The following is a 16049-nucleotide window of genomic DNA, read 5'->3' as shown; positions in this document are numbered from 1 at the left end:
CGGCGCCGGAAGTGAGTGAGCATTTCCGGTGGCCATCCCCGCGGCGCTGACACCTCCGAAGTGCGGCTGTCCCAGGGTCTTCCTGCCGTCATGAAGGACGTACCTGGCTTTCTGCAGCAGAGCCAGAGCTCCGGGCCCGGCCAGGCCGCCGTGTGGCACCGTCTGGAGGAGCTCTACACGAAGAAGTGAGCGCCCAGCCGAGGGGCCCCGGGCCCCAGTGCTGGGAGAGCGAGGGGGCTGCCGGGGAGGGGACTGGGACTGAGGGTGCCCAGACCCGTGTGGGGAGAGTGGGGGCAGGCTAGGCCGGGGAGGTGCGCCGAGGAGCCCGGGGCGGCAAGGCTGTGGAGGAAGACGGGGTGACAGCCCCCGAGGACTGAGGAGCAGAGCCATAGGCACAGTGTTGGGGCCTAGGGTTCCCTGCCTTCCTGACTCAGGGGCTGGGACTTGGGTTTCTGAACTCCCTTCCCCTGCTCTTATGAAAAGGGTTCAGGGCTTTGAAGGCTTTCCGCCCTTGATTCCAGTCAAACAAGCAAACACCGTTTCAGGGTCAGGCTGCCATCCGTGCCGAATAACAGATCCTGGTGTCTTGCACTTGGCCCGTATAGTCGACGGCGTCCGTGCCGTTTCTCAGCGGTCTGCAGCGGATAAACCAGAAACAAGTGCACTTTTAGTTTTTTCCCCTTTTGATTCTGCAAGTGGTTACACTCTGCTTTCAGCCGCTTCTCCCCACTCCCGGTTCCTACTTGCCATTGCACTTCATCTTGGGCTTTGTGCCCTAAGAAGAGCTCTGAGTTTGAGTTTTATAACCAGATGAGTTTTATGACAAATTCTCTGTTGCTCAGCACTGACCTCCTAAGTGGCTAGAATAATTTGCTAGCATTGTTCCACAGGAGAGCACACTTGCTGTGGTAACTTCCCTGTTAAGAACCCTAGCGTTGAGCATAATGCCTTTTACGTAGAAAATGAATACATGGGGCGCCTGGGTGGCTCACTTGGTTGGGCATCCGACTTCGGCTCAGGTCATGATCTCGCAGTCCATGAGTTCGAGCCCCGCGTCGGGCACTGGGCTGACAGCTCAGAGCCTGGAGCCTGTTTCGGATTCTGTGTCTCCCTCTCTCTCTGACCCTCCCCTGCTCATGCTCTGTGTCTCTCTGTCTCAAAAATAAATAAATGTTAAAAAAAAATAAAAAAAAAAAAGAATACATGTTTGCATGATGTTCAGTGGCCTTCTGCTATTAGCGTTTTTGAGAGAAAATTCTTAGTGTTTGGCAAATAATTGCACTTTGTATTTTTCAAAGCTTTTTTTTTTCTTTTTTTCTTTTTTTTGTGCATTCTTAAAAATTAGAGTTTGGGGGGCGCCTGGGTGGCTCAGTCGGTTGGGCAACTGACTTCTGCTCAGGTCACGATCTCACGGTCCGTGAGTTCGAGCCCCGCATCGGGCTCTGTGCTGACAGCTCAGAGCCTGGAGCCTGTTTCAGATTCTGTGTCTCCCTCTCTCTCTGACCCTCCCCCGTTCATGCTCTGTCCCTCTCTGTCTCAAAAATAAATAAATGTAAAAAAAAAAAAATTTTTTTTTTTTAAATTAGAGTTTGGTTTCGAATGTACTGTCGTTTTTCCAGAGGGTTTATTGATTTGCCCATTTTCTTTTTTAATTTTTTTTAAGTTTATTTTGAGAGAGAGAGAACACAAGCGGGGGAGGAACAGAGGGAGAAGGAAAGAGAGAGAATCCCCAGCAGGCTCTGCATTGTCAGCACAGAGCCCAATGTGATGCTTGAACTCACGAACCCTGAGATCATGACCTGAGCCGAAATCCAGAGTCGGATGCTTAATCAGCTGAGCCACCCAGGTGCCCTTCAGTTGCCCATTTAATCCTTCATTCATCCCATTTACAGGGGAGGAAACAATTTCACCTAAACTCCTTCCCTGAGATGCTCAACTACTTAGTAGAAGAGCCAGGATTTCAGCTTATATATGTGTGATCCCAAATTCTTGTTTTCAGTCAAAGCTCACAATAACTCTTTGAGGTAATCTAAGATATTCTCCAGGGTGACATCACCATTGAACAGCAGAACCAAGAGAGGAACTCAGGTTTAGTAGCATCTGTGTTAGCTGTCTTCCTGTTACAAATAGAAACCAGTTAATATGTGTTATGTGATAGGACCATCAAGGCTGAAGGTGTCTGTGACTGGATATTGGTTCATAGGTCTTAAGAGCCTTATGTTTTTCAGGTTGTGGCATCAACTGACACTTCAGGTGCTTGATTTTGTGCAGGACCCATGCTTTGCCCAAGGAGATGGCCTCATTAAGGTAAATGATCTGCCATGCTAGGTCAGACTATATGAACTTGCTCAAGGACTTTTAAAAATAATAGGTGGGCTTTGTAGTAATAACACACTGTAACTATTCAGCAGTCACTGTACGTCGGGTAGTCTCATAAGGACTTTGTACGTTTACTCGTTTATTCCTCGTGACAACTTGGGAGATAATCCTACTTGATGTAGAAGCTAACACTAAGGGATTGAGTAATTTGCCAGATATCACAGCTAACAAGTGGTAGAAGGGGCTTCAAACGCAGTCTCGCTTCTTCTGAAATCCCAGCTTAAAATGCCGTCTTATAGCATAGCATGCCCTGTATCTTACTGTGCTTTTGGAAACTTATTCAGAAATAGAAAGTTCAGAATCGTTTGGGGGGTAGGGTAGGACGTAGTGGAAGATAACCGCAGGAATCTTACGGGTAACGGTTGATCGCACCTCTTCCTCCACTCCCACTGATTCTGCTTGCTTGCCCAGAGGCTTTCTCTTGGGTAGTGTGGAAGATCGAGCCCCTTTCCTGCTTCACTTGGAGGTGGGGAGGTTTGGGGGGAATCCTCTGTAGTGTAGCACTTTTAGCATTTGACAACAGAAAAAGGAAAGAAAAATATTCTCTGCCCCAGCCTTCCCCACACTCCCTGACAAACCCCCACCAGTTGTTCACTGGTAGTTTCTTCCTCTTGGAAATCTCTCGCTGACATCTTTCTCTTTGATGCCTTTCTCTTGGATTCTGAAAGAATCCGAGATTTATGCCCGCATGGAAACCAAAAGGTAGTTCGTGATAACTTGAGTTATTGGCCCTGGATACATTACTTTATATGTGTTTACAGTGAAGCTTACCACCTTCTTACTCCACGACTGGGGATCTAAAGATTTTCCTGTGTTTTATATCTGCCAATTGGACATTTTACTACTCAAAGGAACTTATATTCATCTGCAAACCTAGATTTTGCTTGGCATTCTGTCTTCTGGATCATGTGGAAAAAATGATAAATTAGAGCTATCTTACAATTTGTTTCCTAAGGTTCTATATCATAGCAATGGACATTCATGATTATTCCTCTCCAACCTTTGCTTTCTTGTCTTTAAATCACTTTCTACCCGGAGCAAAATATTTCCTCAACCCCATTAACACCTAGGTCAGCAGATTTGAGTTTACTATTTCAGTGGGCAAGTAAACCTTTAAAAATTGTTGGGACCCAGCCCAGCTAACTTTCAGAGAGATAGTATTCATGAATTTGCAGTCACCAGTAGTAATTTTGAGTTTCTTTTTTCTTTGGAGGGGTTTGTGGTTTAGGTAATTCCATAAATTAAAATGGGTATCAGAAAAGTTGAAAATACTCTCTTATTGGAGAAGATATCTTTAAAATAGTCCTTTGTAATGAAAAAGCCATTTTATTTAGATGGCTCTTTGCTGGGTGCCAGATTTAAATAACTCACTGGCTGCTTCAGGGACATTTCCCACCCACACACACATACCCCCCGCACCAGGTTTTATTGAGAAATAATTGGCATATTTCTCTTTATTATTAAGGTATACAACGTAATGATTTGGTATATGTTTATATGGAAAATAACCACAGTGAGTCTACTAAACATCCATCTCACACTTTTTTTCTCCTTGTGATGACATTTTTTAAGTTTATTTACTTTGAGAGTGAGAGAGCACAAGCGAGGAAGGGGCAGAAAGAGGGAGAGAACCCCACGCAGGCTGCACGCTATCAGCACACAGCCTGACACGGGGCTCGATTCCACAAACTGTGAGATCAAGACCTAAGCCAAAATCGAGAGTTAGATGCTCAACCTGCTGAGCCACCCAGGCACCCCATGTGAGGGCTACTGTTACGATCTGCTTTTCTTAGTAACTTTCAAACGTACAACACAGTGTTGTTAACTATAGTTACAATACTATAAGTTATATCCCCAGGAATTCTCTTATAACTGGAAGTTTGTACCTTTTGACCACCTTCACACCCATTTCTTGCACCCCCCGACCCCCTGCCTCTGTCAACCACCAATCTGTTCTCTGTATCTATGAGGTCAGTTTTTTAATATTCCACTTAGAAGTGGGTCATACAGTATTTGTCTCTAATTTATTTCACTAAGCAAAACACCCTCCAGTTTCATTCATGTTGTCACAAATGGCAGGATTTCCTTCTTTTTATGGCTGAATAATATCCCACAGTGTGTGGGCATATACCCACATTTTCTTTCACGGGGACATTTCCATCTTTCTGTCTTCATAACCCAGAGGAACTGTGGACTCTACTTATCCAAGTTGACCTCATCTTGAGGCTCCCTCTTCCCACTTTGCCCACATGGGGTGCTCCGTTTGCCCAGTTACCCAGCCATAGATAGCTCAGAAGTCATTTAGCTCCCCTTCCCTGTGACCAGCAAACCTCTCAGACCCTCTGTCCACCCTAACTGCCGTTGCTCCCTCACTCTGTTCCCTCCCTCCCCCCGCCTTCCCCCCAGTCTTGTTATAAAGCAGAAGTGTGATCATGTGTTTCCACTGGTTCAGGTTTGACCTCAGGGCAAGGACAAGCCCCAGTGCCTTCCATTCTGTGTCCATCAGAGTGCTGCTAACACATGCGCAGTGTTTTCTTCAGTGCTTCTACACGTTTGTTCCTGCTGGAATGTTCTCCCAACTGCCTCCTCCCCCGTACCAAATCTGTTCACCTGTCTAACTGCTCTTCCTTCCCTAAAACTCAGTTATCACCATTTCTGGAATAACTTTTGGAACCTCTCCTTTGGGTTGGTCCACCTGTGTGCTGTTTTTTTCCTCGCTTGTAAACTCACAATATTGCCAGTTCTTTGTTTACGAGTCTGCTCTCCTCAGCCAGAAATCCTTGAAAGCCTGTCTTTTATTTTACATATTCTGTGTCTGCAGTACCTGGCAAAAGGTCTGAGTAAGTGATCAAGTGTTTGCTGAATGGCTTGTAAATTTGGCAATATAGCCTAAAATCTTCTAAAATCTGAAAGTTAGTGAATCTTTTAAACAGATAGTTTGTTTTGCTTAGAGTACTTTGGAGAAAGAATATAGGAATTGGTCTTTATGAGATCCTTATAGGTCAGGTATCTAATTCCAAAAAAAAAAGCACAGCTGTCTTCAGTAATCCATTCGTGATTAATAAGCCCAAATATGGGTCTCCTATCAACTCGCAAACATTTCTTCAACGCCTGCTATATGGTGGGCATTTTGGTTGTTTGATTTTGCAGAATGAAAGACATCCTGTAATTACTTTGCATGTTTTGGTTCCACAGCTTTATGAAAACTTCATCAGTGAATTTGAACACAGGTAAAATACCTTTGTCAGTTTTTGACTTTGAACATGGAAACATTGATACTACTGACACTCAAAAACCGGTGGTTTTTATTTCAGGGTGAATCCTTTGTCCCTGGTAGAAATCATTCTTCATGTAGTTAGACAGATGACTGGTGAGTCTGACTTTATTTCATAAAGGAGCAGATCCAAGTGGTAATTCAAATTATTTTGAAATGTAAGTTAATTGAACTTTTACATTTTGACAGAAAATACCAGATTCTAAGTTAGGTTTTTATTATATTTATGGTCTAACCCTAAAGGTTATCCTACCTAAGTGTCCTCACTGGTAGGAACCGGTCTCTAAAGATACTATGATGGTGGTTCTTCTGACATTGTTCTGCCTTTTCTAGATCCCAACGTGGCTCTTACTTTTCTGGAAAAGACTCGTGAAAAGGTAAATGTGAAGCCTGGGCCAAGACTTTTAGAATACGTGTGACTTACAGCTTGTGTCTGTGGTCGCTGTGCATACCTTTTAGAGACTACTGTGTCTCTGATCATGTCAGTTAAGCCAGTACGCAGATGGCCTTGCTTTGTTAGTCTCCTGCCCACACTTCTCAGGTTCTTTTGTTTCTGACGTCTTCAGGTGAAAAGCAGTGATGAGGCAGTGATCCTGTGTAAAACCGCAATCGGAGCTCTGAAATTAAACATCGGGGACCTACAGGTTACAAAGGTAAGGTTGCCATAAGAGATTCCCTTGGGTTTAAAAAGTTGTTTAGAAGGGCACCAGGGTGGCTCAGTCGGTTGAGCGTCCGACTTGGGCTCAGGTCTCATGGTTCGTGAGTCTGAGCCCCGCATCGGGCTGTCTGCTAAAAGCAGGGAGCCTGCTTTGGATCCTCTGTCTCCCTCTCTTTCTGTCCCTGCTGTGCTCACCTTCTCTCAAAAATTAATAAACATTTAAAATAAATAAATAAAAAGTTGTTTGGAGCTGTAGGAGAAAAATCCTTTTTTTCCATTTTAACTTTTATTTTTTTTTTTTCAACGTTTTTTTTTTTTTATTTATTTTTGGGACAGAGAGAGACAGAGCATGAACGGGGGAGGGGCAGAGAGAGAGGGAGACACAGAATCGGAAACAGGCTCCAGGCTCTGAGCCATCAGCTCAGAGCCCGACGCGGGGCTCGAACTCACGGACTGCGAGATCGTGACCTGGCTGAAGTCGGACGCTCAACCGACTGCGCCACCCAGGCGCCCCCATTTTAACTTTTAAAGTAACTTTAAATTCTAGAAAAGTTGCAAAAATAGCACAAAGAACTTTCCTATACCCCTCCCTCACACTCCCATTGTGGACATTTCACTTCTTTGCCCTATTACTCTGTGTGTGTAGTTTTTGTTTTTCAAAACTATTGAGGGTAACTTGCTGGTACGAGGCCTGTTCCCCTTGAAAGAGCACTGTCCTGGGTGAGCACAGCCGTCAGCAGGACGCATCCAGACAGCCTCAGACTGTCCCCGGCACCCAGGTTCTCACTATCCGGGTGTCGGCCCACTTACCATGACAGGTCATATCGTACGCTGCTCCTCCGCCCTCTCTGCCTCCTCATCATTGTTAAGTTTCCTGTCTCTTTTTTATTTTAATTTTAGTGCAATTTGGGAGACAGATGTGGATAGGAGTGGCAGTAAGACCAACTTATGTTGTCAGTCCTCTTTGTTGAACCAGAGACTACATGTGTTTATTTTGGTCTTGGTTTGGGTTTTTTGGTAACCATAATATTAAAGAAAATATCAGGGTAAGTGTTAATGTTCTCATTGCCCTAAAATAATACTACTTATTGTTTCTTTTTTTTTTTTTTTAATTTTTTTTCAATGTTTATTTATTATTGAGAGACAGAGAGTGAGCAGGGGAGGGGCAGAGAGAGAGGGAGACACAGAATCTGAAGCAGGTTCCAGGCTCTGAGCTGTCAGCACAGAGCCCGATGCAGGGCTTGAACCCACGAGCCTGATTGTGACCTGAGCCGAAGTCGGAGGCTTAACCGACTGAGCCACCCAGATGTCCCTGTACTTTTTCTTATTCCTGCCCAGTCCTAGCCTGCATTCATACTTACTACATTTTGCTTGGAAATATTTAAGGTGTGTTGAAATCCATAAAGTACTATAAAGAATGCTGTCGTGGGCATCCACGTGCCCTGCCCAGCCAGGGAGTGAAGCAACCTGGGAATGGAGCTGCTGGGCCCCCGTGCACGCTCCTGCACCAGCAGTGCTCCCGCACACGTGCTTGGTGTTCCTCGTACTTGTGTGTTTCCTGATGCTCACTAGATGGGGATGTGCAGGTCTAAGTGATGTGTAGTATTGTTTTCAGTTGGTGGCTCAGTGTGAGGTTTGAGTCATCGTGTTGGTGCATGGGACCAATTCGTTTTTACTGTTTGGTATCTCACTGTGTAACTGTCTCATAGCCTGCATATCCAGTCTCCTTCCTATGGAAGGGATTCAAGGTTCTCTTTTCTACTGCGAATAGTGATGTTAATTATCAGCATTTCTATGCCTGGTTCCATGTGTACATGGGCAGAATCTCACCGGGACATATGCCTGGAGGTGAGGCTACAGGTATAAGGTGTATACCCTCCACTTTTACTAGATGTTGCCAAACTTTTCTCCAAGATAGCTCGCACTCCCCTAGCACCGTACGAGCACTTGCAGAGCTCCGTATCTTCGACACTTGGTATTTTCAGACCACTTAATTCTTGGCGATCTGATGGAGGTGAAATGCCATCTCATTGGGGGTTTAATTTGCATTTCTTGATTGCTGGTAGTTTATTGACCACTCCATTCATGTCTCCACTTCTGTAAATTGCCATTAACATCTTTTCTTTTGCTCATTTTTTCTGTGTTGCTTGCCACTTGTTTCGTAAGAGTTCTTTATATAACTTTGGCCATATGCCCTCGTGGGTTTCACGTGCAGTAAATATCTTTTCCCAGTCTATAGCTTGTCTTCGTTCTTTTTTCTGTGTTTTAGGTGAACTGAAGTTTTCCATTTTAATGTACTCAAATCTGTCGATCTTTGTGGCTTATGCTTTTCATCTCGTCATACATTTCTTTAAAAATGTCTTAAGTTACAAAGAAAGGTGATCTTGTTTCCTGCACGTAGGAGACAATTGAAGACGTTGAAGAGATGCTCAACAACCTCCCTGGCGTGACATCAGTTCACAGTCGTTTCTACGATCTCTCTAGTAAATACTATCAAACAATCGGAAACCACGCATCCTACTACAAAGATGCTCTGCGGTTTCTAGGCTGTGTCGACATCAAGGATCTTCCAGGTAACATGGGGCCGTTAGGGTCCGTGTCGTGGGAGCTCACTCTCGGGGCGTGGTAGCAGGCCTCAGAAATTCCTCCAGTGTATCTATCCCTCGTTGAGGAAAGCCCACGTGGTGATAGGCTGGAAAGAGCCATGAGAGCCTTAGTTTTTACAGGTGTCTGCCTTCAGCGTTGAGTTGAGATGAGCCTGCACCCTATAGCCCTTCACCGTCCCTTCCCCAGTCTTCCCGGCTCTCTGAGTCAGAGGCCTTGGTGAGAAGCGCAGCAATGCAAGTCCCTCGACCCCTACAGCACGAAGGGCGCGCCGCCACCCTGTACCTGAGAGTCGTGTTCCAAAAACCGCACAAGACCCAGGGGAATAACTTACTTACGAAAATCACTCGCAAAGCAAAATGAACAATGAGTTTTGGGGGAAGTGCGAGGAGTATGTGTTTAAAGAAGAAATTTGAGCCTCTTGGGTGTTTCTCACAGTACACCATTGAAGCCGTGGAGACCAGCGACGCCTAAAGATGTTAGTGCAGTTTTTAGATGCAGTTCCTGCAGCTCAAGAAAAATATATTGGAAAGCACAGCTAATGTGGTCAAGAGAATAGGGAGTTGTTGTATGGGGAAGGAAGATTGTAGTCTGAAAAGAGGCTGAATGAGGGGACTTTAAGATAAATGAGAGGTATCACTTCCATAGGAAACCAGAGGCATAAGGAACCTGCTACTCCGGGAAGTAGATGAGCTGAAAATGTAAATCAATTCACTTATTTAGGTAGAAATAAGTGAATGAATGTCTTTCCCACAAAACCTGTGTATGCGGTTCCAGGTATAACTTGAGTTGATATGGTACTTTAAAAGAGACGACTAACGTTAAGGCTTTGTGATATAACCATTACAGGGAATGGTTTCTTTACTTTTTCATGAGAGTTTTAAAGCCAAGCAGGACTGATTCTTGTAACTGGGGTGTCACTGGAGATGTGTTGTTGCCGTAGTGTCTGAGCAGCAGGAGAGAGCTTTCACGCTGGGACTAGCAGGACTTCTTGGCGAGGGAGTTTTTAACTTTGGAGAACTCGTAAGTGGACCCTGGTCACAGATTTCTTAACAAGGGGGAGACTGATTTCTTTGCCAGCTAACTGTCTCGTCCTCACAGCTCATGCACCCCGTGCTGGAATCACTGAGGAACACCGACCGCCAGTGGCTGATTGACACCCTTTATGCCTTTAACAGTGGCAACGTAGAGAGATTCCAGACCCTGAAGACCTCCTGGGGCCAGCAGGTCAGCCATGGGAAGGACGGCTGAGCACTCCTACATGCTCCTGGCTCTCCTTCCTTGCGTCTGTTTATTTAACAGATGTTGACTTGCACCTTCTACACGCCAGCCGCTGGGGAGACAGGAGACTAAGACGAGCCAGATGATTAAGCAGATGGTTAAGTGGCTAATTAGAGTAGTAACTCAGCTACTCTGATAGAATAGGGGAGTGTCATCTGGGCGAAAGGGCTATCACAGAGGACTGCCCCAAAGAAGCCACGCTCTGTGTCTGACCTTAGGTGTGAGTGGAATTCAGCCAAGGGAAGAATATGAGAAGAGTATATTCAGCAGAGGAAAAGGAAGCTTTTAGCATGTTGCTGAATTGCAGTAGGGTATGTGAGGCTCAAGTGAGTGAATGATGAGAGTCGGGGAGAGCCCAGGGTGAGGGAAGGCAGGACGGTCTGCGCAGGGCAGAAGCAGTTGATGGGAGGAAGGGGTCAGTGCAGGGGATGGCGGGGCAGTCAATGCAGAGGAAAAGAGGTAGCAGGGGAGAGGGCGCCGGGCAAGGAGTGGAGCCTCTGGGAGGTGTGAATTAGGGAGGAGAGGTGTTTAACAAGGACCTGAGCTTTAATAGTAAGTTTATTCTTTTTCAAATGAAACTGTGAGAAGCAAAATCACTAAAATGTTCATAGTGATAGGGATCATGGTTGTATTACTGTTTCGTACTTTTCTAAAGCTTCAGTTTTCTCAAAGTTCAAAATAAACTTGTAGAATTCACACATAACAGAGCCGAGTAGATACAAACGGACTGTGAAGAGGCAGAAAGCAAGTCCAGTCGATCCTAACTGTAGTCTGTATTTTGATCTCTGAAAGAAAAAATTGTGCCGCTTGGAAAGAAAGATGGCTAGCCGTAGAAAGTTAAGAAAACTAGAGCCGTGTGCCTGCGGCACCTGTCTAGGCAGCAAGAGCCCATCTGGGGCGAGTGGGCTCTTTCTGAAGAGCCTGACCTGTCCAGTTCCCTGCTGGCTCTGCCTGTGTTGGGGTGTGAGTTCCTAAATGTTTGAATCCGGTAACCCCTTCTCCTTTCTTGTCTCTGTGCTCAGCAGTGACCTGTGACCTACCTGTAGGGTGACTACAGGTCATGCAGAGGGCATGGTTCTCATGATAAGGCCGGTTTTCATTATAAATTAATAACCTGCTCTTTCAGTTCAGAACAAGCCCCTGGAGCGTAAGGAGTGTGTTCCTCAGAGGCTCCCCTTACACAGAGCAGACGGAGCAGGCAGTACACTTGGACCTGCTCAGGCACAGGATGGGTCCTTCCCTGCCTTTCTTTGTGCCAAGTCACCTGGTGTCTGTAAACCAGGTGCCCCCTGGTGTCTGTAAACCTCGTAAATGCCTTGTGTGGGAGCATGACATTTCCGGGGTGCACCTTCTAATGGTTTCCTAAGAAAAGTGACCCTCCGTGATCTTCAGCGTAAGGTGTTTGGACCTGCAAAGATTCTTTGTGTTCGCTCTGTTGTAGAATTTCAAAGCCCAGGTTGGGTAACTGATGCTTTCTACTTTACAGCCTGACTTGGCAGCCAATGAAGCCCAGCTTCTGAGGAAAATTCAGCTGTTGTGCCTCATGGAGGTAAGCAGGCTGTGTGAACGACTGCCGTAAGCTAAGTGTGGAAAGCGTGTTCTTAATGAGATACACGACTTACATAAAGGAAGAGTTTAGTGTGTGGTTCACTAATAAGATCTAGGTTTTCAGAGCAAGTATTGACAAAAACGTTCCTATCAGTCAGTTCTCTGACAATTTCTATTTGGAAAAGTAGTTAACAAGCAAAAATTTTTTTTCAGATGACTTTCACACGACCTGCCAATCACAGACAACTCACTTTTGAAGAAATTGCCAAAAGTGCTAAAATCACCGTGAACGAGGTACAGGTTGTTGGACTCAGGATGGTCCAGTGGTACAGCTGCTACCTGGACGGGTCAGGGCTCCTGTGAGCACGGCTCCCTAGACTCCAGACCACAAAAGACAGTGTCTTGTTCCCCCATATTTCAGGGCCGGCTGGTGTGTACTCGCAGGCCTTGGGGTGTCTTACACGAGCCCCTCTCTGCACAGGTGGAGTTGCTGGTGATGAAGGCGCTCTCAGTGGGGCTGGTGAAAGGCAGTATTGATGAAGTGGATAAGCGGGTTCACATGACCTGGGTGCAGCCCCGCGTGTTGGATTTGCAACAGGTAATGTGACTGGAATACATAGTTCACCTTTGTGGGTGTTTTGGATTGTGTCTGTGCTGTCTTAGTTTCGCTTGGATGGCAGCCATTTAGGAAGAAAGCGGTATTGACAAAGGGATTTCAGAGAATATCTTACTGCTGTAGGGACTGAGGGTTTTTCAAAGAACCTAATTTAGTGCAAGCCTGGGGTTTGAACCCTGCACTTAAAAGCTTATCGTAATAACAGGGCTGGTTGTGCTGATGCTGCCTTTTAATCCTCAAATTGGTGCTCTGATCAAATGCGTTCCTAGTTCTGTGGTTTGAGCTCAGATCCATCTTGTTCGTATTTGCTTTAAATTTAATCCTGTGGATTTCCTCTATTCTTGCCTGTTTTCTTTCATGCAAGTTTTTTTTAATGTCCTGGTGATAAGAATTGACTGGGATAAGCCCGTCTCACGTAGCCCACTCCCCCAGTTCCGATGCCCTGTTTATTAGTGCTGCCCTAAAGAACTGGCTGGAAACGTACAGCCGCCCCGTCGGGTGCTGTGATTCCCAAGTGTCCTAACACCGTGTGGTCCTGGTTTGCCTCAGATCGCGGGCATGAAGGACCGCCTGGAGTTCTGGTGCACCGACGTCAGGAGCATGGAGATGCTGGTGGAGCACCAGGCCCACGACATCCTCACCTAGCGCCCCCACCTGGCCCGTGTGTGGCAGCTGAGGCCATCTGCATTTAATGGGGGTGGGGGGTGGGGTTGTGTTTGTGGAACGGGAACTGTTCTTCCTGCCGTGAGAACAGGACTGTCACCGATGGGGTGCGCGGCCACAGATAGAAGCCTCCTTCGTGGAGGTCTCCTGTAGCCCGCAGTGGGGAGGGGTCACCAGTCTCTGGTGACCAGGCAGGCGCGAGCGTGCACGTGCCCCGAGGAGCGAGAAGGCGCCACCCTGAGTGCGTGGGGACACCACTCAGAAGTTCGTCTCCATCCCATCCACCTGTGTGAATATCTCTGCTGTCGTTTGAGAATGTTCCTGTAATAAACGCACTTGTTTTGTCCTTTTTGTGGTTCTCTTTTCCTCGGTCTTAGCTTTGATGTCAAGCCTGGGCCTGGAGAGATTAAAACGCGGGAGATGGGAGATAGGGCTCGGTGGGGAGTGGGCCTCGGCCCCCCCACTCCTGCCCTGGGCAAGGGGCGTCTCTGCACACACAGGGCACAGGGCAGAGCCAGGTGCAGAGGGCCGTGGGCCCCGTGGCCAAGAGAGCAAGTCCTGTCTGCTGCGGCTCAGACATGGTGTTCACCCGATGCCCACCCAGCCAGCCCTCAGCCCCGTGCTGAGTGTGCGGGGGGCGGGGGTGCTCGTTCACAAAGAAGAATCACCAGTGACCACTAGGTGAAGGGAAGGGTTTAATGCGATCTTTCATCCTGTGCCTGGAGCTGGAACCACAGAGCCTTCATGCTGCCGAGCTTCTCTTGTAGCTCTCCAGGTGGTGTAAGACCCAGCCTGCAGGAATCAGGAAGCTGAGGAACATCACCGAGAGCCCGATGGCTTGCTCCTGGGTGAGGGAAGCACGGGTGAGTGCACTGGGCCGTTCCCAGGGTCGTTCCCAGGGCATCGAGGAAGGCCATTACCTGCCCCTCTGTGCCCGGGTCCTAACCAGAGCAGCAGGTCCAGAGTTACAGGCATCCTGCCCCACCCCCTCTGCTCCGGTGGGACCCTTGGCCCAGCCCCAGACTTCCTGTGCGTCAGTCAGATGGAAAAAGCCTGCGGGGTGCCAGCAGTGACCACCGTAGTCATCAGTTTGGACAGCTGCTGCGGAGACCAGGCTAGCAGCCCTGGGCTCCAGTCTCTGGAGCGGGACCTCTCATCTTAGCCCCCTTCCCCCCCACCAAGAGCCTCCCTGGCCAGGCCATGTGTCCCTCGACCTTGAACTCCTTCTGACCTTGCGTGACAAGCACCCTCACTTCCAGTTACCAGGAGACAAGAGCACGTCCGGTGCTGTGCAGGATGGAAGAGGTTCGGATTGTGTAAACAACTGCAGGGCCCTTTTCCCTAAATGGTGGTCCTGCTCAGAAGCCTGGATGGAGGAGAGGGGACCCCTTGCGCTCCGTGTGCAGGTGTGTGCACGCACACCTGGAGCCAGGTTCTGGAGAACCATAGGTCCCCTTCACTTGGTTTCCTCCGGAAGGAGAGCCTGGGCCCAGTCATCGCTCCCTGTTCCTAAAACAGAGTCAGATGCCGGGCTGGACTCTTCCTCTTCGCTTCACTCCCAGCAGCCTCAGCGACGCTAGCCCAGAGCTGGGCCCTTAGGCTACACCCACGGTCTGACCTTGGGCAGATGACCTTCTAGACCTTGGTTTATTGACGCTGAAAACAGGTCGTTGTCTGCTCTCCTGCAGCCCCAGGGTGACTGGGGTGCATGTTTCCCCTTGTGCTTCCTGACCCTCCAGGCAGCCCACTCTTCCCCTTCAGTAGTGGTGAAGCCAGAGTAGACACTGAGCGCCCTTCAAGCTCAGCGGTTAGCACCCCTCATTTGACAGGAGGCGAGTCGGGGCCTGAGAACAAACCCTCCCCTAACTAACTCCGCCGACTGCTTTGGGAGCCTGGCCTTCAGGTAGTGACCGCAAGGACCCTTCCTGGAGTGGGGACACTGTCCCAGACACGGACTGAGTTCTAGCACCAGGATCACCTCCAGAAGCTGCACCCCTGAGAGGACATTCCCCCTCTCCTTTACCAGCCTGGCCTTCTGTGCCCTGCCCCCAAACCTATCTCATCTTCACAACCGCGCAGGACTGCCCACTCCACCTGCTCGGGTCAGCCCCCCTGCTGCCCTGGAGGTTCTTACCATGGGAGAAGTGGGTGTTCTGGCTGGCTTGGCGGAGACGTGTGCCTTGGGAAGCACCCAGCCGCTCCGGGGGGCTGGCAGCAGCCTGCTGGCGGAGGCTAACCTCAGCATGGCCGTTGAGCCGAGCTCCTCGTGCCCAGCAAAGTTCTGCACTTCTGCTCGGCGTGTCCTCTGCTCACTTGGGTGTTGGGGCTTTTTATAGCTCCGGGGGAGGGGGCAGGGAGCACTGCAGCTGTCCCCTCCCGTCGTGGTGCTTTGGCAGAAAGCACGCCCGCTCAGAAGTGGGGAGAGCCAGCGCGCAGACCGGCAGCTGCCAGCACTGCCCCTGCCGTGGCCCCCGAGGTCTTCGGGCCCTGTGTAGCGCAGGCAGACATCACCTGGAGAAGGCCTTCATTCCTCTGAGAAAGGCGCTCGGAGAAGCAGGGCCAGGGAAGTCAGGGAATTTGGGAGCGCAAGAATGGAAAAGTGACATCATTTCAGAGTGAGCCTTAAATATCTGGGGTGTCAGCTGGCAGGACGGTGCATAGAGCTATTTTTAAGTTCTCTTAACTTGGGAGTTCCCGGCGGAGCTGCCCAGCCTCCTCGTCCGTGACCGATGCAGCCCCACTCCACCTGCGCGCGGCACTGGTGGGTCAGAGCAGCCTGGCTGCTGATTTCAGTGGCGTTGTCACTAATGCTGACAGCTTTGTCCCGAGACTAGACAGTCACCATTGCACCATCGTTGCACTAGTCGTGGCACACGGTAGATCAGCAGATACTTTGTGCACGCCAGTTCGGGGACGGGGAGGTGGCGTGGGGGCGGGGGTGGGCAACACTCAGGCCCTTGCCTCCTGGCCCACATGCAGGTAAAGGCTCCCAGGGCCAAGTGTCCTGGGTCCGCGCTGCCCACCAA

The 16049-nt window shown here is 48.6% G+C and overlaps 1 protein-coding gene across 1 annotated transcript; it reads left to right on the top strand.

The window, feature by feature from the left end:
- Positions 1 to 11: 11 nt before the first annotated feature.
- On the top strand, positions 12 to 13369 carry PSMD13 (proteasome 26S subunit, non-ATPase 13). The gene is made up of 13 exons (XM_047877429.1): positions 12 to 185; positions 2229 to 2307; positions 5575 to 5609; positions 5694 to 5749; positions 5987 to 6030; positions 6220 to 6306; positions 8713 to 8884; positions 9859 to 9938; positions 10017 to 10142; positions 11683 to 11745; positions 11958 to 12038; positions 12226 to 12342; positions 12910 to 13369. The coding sequence occupies exons 1-13, from the start codon at positions 91 to 93 to the stop codon at positions 13003 to 13005; spliced, it is 1131 nt and encodes a 376-aa protein (XP_047733385.1). The 5' UTR covers positions 12 to 90; the 3' UTR covers positions 13006 to 13369.
- Positions 13370 to 16049: the final 2680 nt, after the last annotated feature.

Source organism: Prionailurus viverrinus, chromosome D1 (genome assembly GCF_022837055.1).
Source record: "Prionailurus viverrinus isolate Anna chromosome D1, UM_Priviv_1.0, whole genome shotgun sequence".
In the NCBI taxonomy this organism is placed as follows: Eukaryota; Metazoa; Chordata; class Mammalia; order Carnivora; family Felidae; genus Prionailurus; species Prionailurus viverrinus.
The sequence above is the reverse complement of the archived record's forward strand: the minus strand, read 5'-3'. Positions and strand labels throughout refer to the sequence as shown.

Bases quoted from the DNA above. Each gene is read 5' to 3' on its own strand.
- PSMD13 (XM_047877429.1), top strand. From the start codon at position 91: ATGAAGGACGTACCTGGCTTTCTGCAGCAGAGCCAGAGCTCCGGGCCC. The intron at 2,308-5,574 runs GTAAATGATCTG...TTGGTTCCACAG, and splicing joins AAGGAGATGGCCTCATTAAG to CTTTATGAAAACTTCATCAG. The intron at 12,039-12,225 runs GTACAGGTTGTT...CTCTCTGCACAG, and splicing joins CTAAAATCACCGTGAACGAG to GTGGAGTTGCTGGTGATGAA.